Source organism: Eubalaena glacialis, chromosome 2 (genome assembly GCF_028564815.1).
Source record: "Eubalaena glacialis isolate mEubGla1 chromosome 2, mEubGla1.1.hap2.+ XY, whole genome shotgun sequence".
NCBI lineage: Eukaryota > Metazoa > Chordata > Mammalia > Artiodactyla > Balaenidae > Eubalaena > Eubalaena glacialis.
Window position 1 is genome coordinate 170,316,261 of NC_083717.1, and position 7,358 is coordinate 170,323,618.

General features: G+C 45.0%; 1 protein-coding gene across 1 annotated transcript in view; it reads right to left on the reverse strand.

Annotated features, from left to right (window-relative positions):
- SPTLC2 (serine palmitoyltransferase long chain base subunit 2) overlaps positions 1-4,497 on the reverse strand; it is a 119,953-nt gene extending 115,456 nt beyond the window's left edge. Inside the window, exon 1 of the mRNA XM_061181139.1 lies at positions 4,220-4,497. Coding sequence (XP_061037122.1) covers positions 4,220-4,348 — 129 coding nt within the window. The 5' untranslated portion in view covers positions 4,349-4,497. The remainder of the gene's footprint in view (positions 1-4,219) is intronic.
- Positions 4,498-7,358: the final 2,861 nt, after the last annotated feature.

Sequence of the window (7,358 nt, forward strand, 5' to 3'; positions counted from 1 at the left end):
TTTTTAAAAAATTGAAGTATATAGTTAATTTACAACGTTGTGTTAGTTTCAAGTGTAGGTGTCCTACAATTTAACTTACTTCTATCACTATCTACCTGGAGATAGAGTCATATCCCACAGGTAAGGGCTCAGTCCCACAAGACTGCCTCCACCCCAACTTCAGATGCCAATCTCAAGTCCAGGTTGTCACCTGTGCTTCTGACCAACCAGAGGTTCCTGGGACTCTCTCTTCGTAGAGCAGCTCACAGAACTCAGGAAAATTGTTTACTTACTGCTTAACAGTTTATTATAAAAGGATATTATAAAGGATCCAGATGAACACCCAGATGGAAGAGATATGTAGGGCAAGGAATGTGGGGAGGGTCACGGAGCTTCCAGGTGTGCCACTCTCCCAGCATCTCCACGTAGTCAGCAGCCCAGAAGCTCTCTAAACCCAGTACTTTGGGGACTTTTATGGAGGCTTCATCATGTAGTCATGATTGATCATTAACTCCATTTCCAGCCTCCCTCCCCTTTCTGGAGAACTGGGGGGTGGGGCTGAGAATTCCAAGTGTCTATTCATGGCTTGGTCTTTCCGGTGACCCCCTCCAGGAGCCCACCAAGAGTCAGCTCATTAGAACTAAAGATGTTTCTATTGTCTAGGAAATGTCAAGGGATTTAGGAGCTCTGTGTCAGAAACTGGAGGTCAAAGACTAAACATTAGGACAAAAGATGCTCCCAGTGCTCTTATCACTTAGGAAACTACACACGTTTTAGGAGTTCTATGCCAGCAGCGGAGGAAGTTATGTACATATATTTTTTGTCCCTATAATCTCACAGCTACTATCAAAAAAAAAAAAAGGAAATAACAATTGTTGGTGAGACTGTGGAGAAATTGGAACCCTTGTGCACTATTGATGGAAATGTAAAATGGTACAGCCACTGTGTAAACAGTAGGGTGTTACCTCAAAAAATTAAAAATACAATTACCACATGATCCAGCAGTTCCACTTCTAGGTATATACCCAAAAGAATTCATGGTTGCACATCCATGTTGATAGTGTCATTATTCACAACTGAAACGTGGAAGCAAACTGAGTGTACACTGACACATGAATGGCTAAGCAAAATGTGGTATATAGATACAATGGAATATTATTCAGCCTTAAAAAGGAAGTAAATTCTGATACATGCTACAACATGCATGAACCATGAGGATGTTATGCTAAATGAAATAAAGTCAGTCACAAAAAGAGAAGTACTTTTACTTATATGAGGTACTTACGGTAGTCAAATTCCTAGAGACAGAAAGAATGGTGGTTGCCAGGGACTGGGAGGAGGGGAGATTGCAGAGATACTGTTTAATGGGTATAGAGTTTCAGTTTTACATGATGAAAAGAGTTATGGAGATGGATGGTGTTGATGGCTGCACAACATTATGAATGTATTTAATTCCACTGAATTGTACACTTAAAAATGGTTAAGATGGTAAATTTTATGTTATGTGTATTTTACCACAATAAAAAAAAAAAATTTGGAAAAAAAAAAACCCAGAAAACAAAACCAAACAGTAACATCTGATTGTTTCATAACGTCCTTTCTACCACAGGAGCTATTTACTCAAACTCTAAACCCAAATCAAACAAAGAGGCAAGCATATACAGACTCCTGAGAGGGTAGAGGGATCTTAGAAGTTTCTAACTTCTCTTCTGTTCATTAAAAGACAAATGGTGAGATATGTGAGGAAATGAACTTATATCCTGGGTTTAAAAACCCTGTTACAGGGCTTCCCTGGTGGCACAGTGGTTAAGAATCTGCCTGCCAGTGCAGGGGACATGGGTCCGGGAAGATCCCACATGCCACGGAGCAACTAAGCCCATGCGCCACAACTACTGAGACTGTGCTCCAGAGCCCGCAAGCCACAACTACTGAAGCCCGCGCGCCTAGAGCCGGTGCTCCACAACAAGAGAAGCCACCGCAATGAGAAGCCCGCACATGGCAACAAAGAGTAGCCCCTGCTCGCCACAACTAGAGAAATCTTGTGAGCAGCAACTAGAGAAATCGTGTGTGCAGCAACCAAGACCCAACGCAGCCAAAAATAAATAAGTTTATTAAAAAAAAAAAAAAAAACCCTGTTACACTCTATTTTAGTAAAGGCAAGACACACGCCTGTGCACTTGACATCTTATGTGTATTTTTACGGCATAATTGGCAATATTTCCCCCAGAAACTGGGGAAAAATACACAGGGCTTGGAGCACTAGCATATCACTTTAATCGAAACAAAAACAACTTTAAAAAATATTTTAAAGATCCTCTTGCTCTCATGAAGTTTCTTTTGCTTAAGGAAAAAGAAAGGGGGAAAAAAAACACCCCACAGACAATAGTCCTCCTATTCATGTAAAAGCTACATACCTAAAGTCTTTGTTTAAAAAAGACTCCTGAGAAATTGTTTTCTAGAAGGGATACTGCAGCCCTAAACATTCTTTAGGGCATTCCACCAGACCATTCTTCCAAATGCCACCATTGTGCCTTGAGTGAAATTTTTCACTAAAATATGTTAGAAAAGTCAGGCAGATTTTCCAGTTATACAGATTTTTAAATTTCATGTTAGCAACTTGGTATTTCTTCATCTTATCAGTTAGCAATCTCTGAAGAAATGTCATGCCCACCAATGCTAAACTGTTCAGGATTATGGGAGGGAGAAATCTGATTTACTACTAACTCAGAACATAAGTGTGTTAAGTGAAAAGAGCACTTAAACACAAAGCACCTCTATCGTGTGGACACCTTGCTCTTGATTTCCTTCTCCCTCTTAAAAATCGTAACGCACTCACTGGCCTGCAATGTATTTTCTAACTGCCACCATTAGGTTTCCCTTTTACAATTTATACCACAACAATTTTGTCTTATTAGCCATTTACACTGCTGGGAAAACAACTTCTTCCATGGCTTACAATGAGCTGATTCTTATCACTTCCTGTCTCACACAATTATTTCTTCAAAAATGAAAACAAATTTTTTGAATCTGTGTATTATGTTGCCTTACGCCTTACAACTTCAGGGGAGGTCAAGTCTCTTTTATGTATTTCCCCCCAACTCTTGTGGTCTTAATATCTCAACCTGACCCGGAGAAATGCTTTATTTTCTGTTTCACACCAAACAGTAACAGGCCTAATCTCTCCTGTCTACTGACTGGGGGAGAAGGCTGCCAGATATTTACGGTAATGCCAAATTACAACAGTCACATTTCCTGCCGTGGGGAAGAGACTATTTGTGAAAAAAAAAAATGATTTCCTTAATTTCTTAAAGAGATTTATAAGCATCAAAGTCAACTGCAGACATCTCAACACTCTCTTCCACCAACACTGACCTTGCATCTTTTTAACCAGCTCATAGTTAAAAACACATTTCAGCAGAATAGCTGTCAGTCCAGAGAACGTGAAGCTTGATATTAATTACTGCCTTGAATTCAGAACTTTTCAAAATATTTCAGAACCGCCTGGACTGGGTTGGTGATTCAGCCTTGGTGAGTTAGTACAGACTCACCACAAGTCACCACCAGGCTAAACCATCCCCTCGTGGGATAGCACTCTTGCTCAAGGGGTCAGCAGGACCACCTAACTCAACCTGGAGCCCGAGATGGGGTCTCACCTCGGGCCAAGACCATAACGCTTTTTAGGCTCTGGACCGGGTTCACTGCCAGACTTGTGGTCCAAGGCCTTACTTGTAGACGGGGGTAGGTACGTGGTAGGAAAAGACCGGGTGTGTTTCCGCCTGGTCCCACCTCCTAACTTGCTTTGCCTCCTGAGGATCCTAAATGTGGTTTTCCCTGGAGGGCTTCAGAGCTCTAGGAGGAAGCAACCACCCGAAAGCCACAGGAGGGAGCCTCGGGGGGATCCTCCTGGGGTCCGAGGGGGCACTCCCTGCCTCTCCTGGGGGGCAGCCCCCACTTCTGGCGGGATCGGGTAGAGGAAGTAGAGCCCAACCTCCGGGGGGAGGAGAGGAAGACCTCAGGCGCGGAGAGACGGGGGGAGCCCCAGCGCCGCCCTTGAGCCTTCCGGCCCGGGGCAGGCCCAGTCAGCGCCCGGACACTGCCGCCAGCACACCTGAGCCGCGCCCGGCCCCGCGGACAGTCACCGCGACCCTGCCCGGCCTCGCCGCCCCTCCGCAAGGGCGCCAGCCCGCGGGGTCCCGGCCCACCGCTCCCAGCCCGGCCCGGCCGCCTGGTCCCACAGTACCTGGCCGGCAGCGGCTGCAGCAGTAGCGGCGCTGCTCCTCACGTACCCGTTGCGCACCTCCCCGTTCGCCACGCAGTCGTTCGCCCGCACCGGGCGACGGCAGCAGCAGCCTCCGGGCTCCGTCCGCATCGTCCCGGCAGCACTAGGCGCAAGGCAGTATCCGTAAGCGGCGGCCGAGGCGGCAGCGGCTCCAAGTCCCGCTCCGCACCCCTCCAACCTCCGCGAAACCGGAAAGGGCTACACGCCGCCGCCAATTCCCTGCCGGGCCGTCACATGGGGGCGGGACCCGCTCCCCCTCCGAAGCAGCGGCTCGCCGTAGGCTGGGCCCGGGAGCTGGAGACCAGGCGGGGCGCACAGGAGTGTCGTGAGCCTGAGGACTGCTGACCAATCTGGAGGAGGAGGAGGCGGACCCCAGGCTCCTACCTGGCCAATCACGGGGTGGAATAAAGCGGCTCGCGGGTGTCAAGGGGGTTTTCTGAAGCGACCTTTAGACCTGGGACCAGGTCTCTAGAGCGGGTTTCCTCTTTTGGACAGGTGGCACGCTCTCTGCCCTTGCCTCCTGGGAAGTTCTCGGGTTTAATCCCAGCCCTTAATTTAATTAGCTAATTCTTCTGTGGGTTTTTATAGTACGCCTTTTTCGACTTTCCCTCACCATTCTTCAATATGCATCATACATTAACACATTTTAAGTAATGATTCGGGTGTCTCTTTGCCCTTCACATCTGTCCCTATCAGGGTTTTCTGTACAACTTCCTTTTAAGAACACTTCCTTGAAAGTCAAGAAACCTGGTCTTATTCCAGCTCTGCCAGTAACCAGAAGCTAAACCTTGAGTGTTTAACCACTTTGGGAGCCAAATTCTTTAAAATGGAGTTAATACTTCCTGCTTCATAGACTCATTGCAAGAATTACATTAATAAGCCACTTTGCACCTATCACAATACCTGGCTCATATTAGAAGCATAATGTATACATATTATTTTTCATCTCTTTAGCTCTATATTCCCATAGTTATTAGAAAGAGAGGAAATGGATCTACATTGTAGCAAGAAACTTTTGGTTACCCATAAAGAATTTAGTGTCATGTTTAAGAGTATGGACCCTGCAGTCAGTCTGGGTTTGAATACTGGCTGTGCCACTTACTACCTGAGTGACCTCTATATGTCTTCAGCTGTTCAGGGGGGATAATAATAAAGGTCCTGAGGATTTAATGAGTTATTACATGTAGTGTATTTTGTACAGGACCTGGCAATTAGTATACATTACTAAGTGTTGGTTATTATTAATTGCTGAATGCGTCCATGCCCCTGCGTTCTTCCCCCACCCCCTAGGAGCTTTAGAAAGGGGGTTGACAGGATATCCATTTTTCATGATTTAGAAGCTGAATAATCTAACAGCAGGTAGGCAGCACAGATATACTCTTGGAGTCAACAAGCACTATGATCCCAAAGAGCGCAGTTTTGCAATAGATATATGACACTAAAAAAGAAGCATATGGTTTGCCTCTCACATTCTATTAGAGAAAAGATGTACATACATAAAGTAAACAATAAGGGAGATCAGCTCGGTGCTTTGTGACCACCTAGAGGGGTGGGATAGGGAGGGTGGGAGGGAGACCCAAGAGGGAGGAGATACCGGGATGTATGTATATGTATAGCTGATTCACTTTGTTATAAAGCAGAAACTAACACACCATTGTAAAGCAATTATACTCCAATAAAAATGTTTAAATAAATAAATAAATAAATAAAGTAAACAACAATAAAAGGCTGACCAAAGGCTGGAGTGATTAGGCAACAGGAGTTCTGATGAGGAAGGCTGGTTGACAGTGACCAGTCTAGACTTTCTGTACAGGAAGTTTTCAGGGCAGGAATCTGGTTGGAAGCAGGGGTAACGGATTTAACTGGGGCTTAGACAGTGGGCTGAATGAAGCTAGAGAAGGCCTGGGAGGAAGATGTGGAATGAGCTTGATCTTGAAGGATGAGCAGTATTTGGAGAGCTGGAAATGAGAAGGAAGGGGTGGGTGATCCTGGGAGAGGGAACCTTTGGAAGCTTAGGTATACAGGCTGGAAACAGCAATGCCTTACTGGATAGTAAGAGTTAAGTAGCCTGGCTAGATTAAGGAATCCTGCTAGGCAGTCCCTCCCTCCAGATGGTAGGACACCAGGGCCTTGTCTTGTTCTGCCACTTACTCACCATGTGTGGTCTTTTACAAGTCATGCAACATCAACCTTGGCTTCCTCACCCATCTGACGAAGTTAATACCTGTACTACTTACCTCACAAAGTTTTTGTGAACATGAATGATATAATACACAAATGATCTGATGATCTTGCACACCATTGCTAAATCACAAAAGGGATGCCTCAGAAGGCAGTAGGAAACACCCCAGGCTCCATGTACACAGGAAAACAACTCCTTCCAGAGGTATAAGCTGCCTTATCATCATTTTACTGAGTTCATGTGCAAAGTACTGTGCAAGGCACCAGGCTTACAATTCTTCTCTTCCTCCAAGATTGCTCAAACCTCTTCAGCTGTGAAACCTTTCTTGAACTCCAACCTCTTGGCAAAATCAGTCACTTTCTTCTCTGTGAACTTTATACACACCTGTGTAGGCGTCTGTCACATTGCTTCGGGATTCTTTATTTTGAGAGGGAGGTTACACAATGATTAGAAGCAAGAGCTCTGTAGTCAGACAGGATTGGAGCCCCATCTCCAGCACTTAGAAGCTTTGTGACTTTGGCAAAGCTGCCTAACCTCTCGGTGACTCAGTTCCTTCATCTGTAAATTGGGACATATCTCATAGAATTATGAGAATTAAATAAGAAAAACATTTAGTACCAGGGCCTGTCACATAATATTCAATAAGTGCTGGCGATGATTAGTTCATTAGAATAAATGAACTATTTGTTAAATGAATGAACGATTGAAGACATTAATACCCCAACTAGACAGAGAGCAGGCTCTGTGAATTCAGGGGATTGTCTAATTCCTCTTAGTGTTCTCAGCACCTACCATAGTGCCTGAAACATAGTAAGTGCCCAATAAATGTTTGATCAGTGAATAAATGGATGAATGAATGAAAATCCGGCCCTGCCTCCAAGGAGCCTTCTATCACATGGAGACTGTGAATTGAATTAA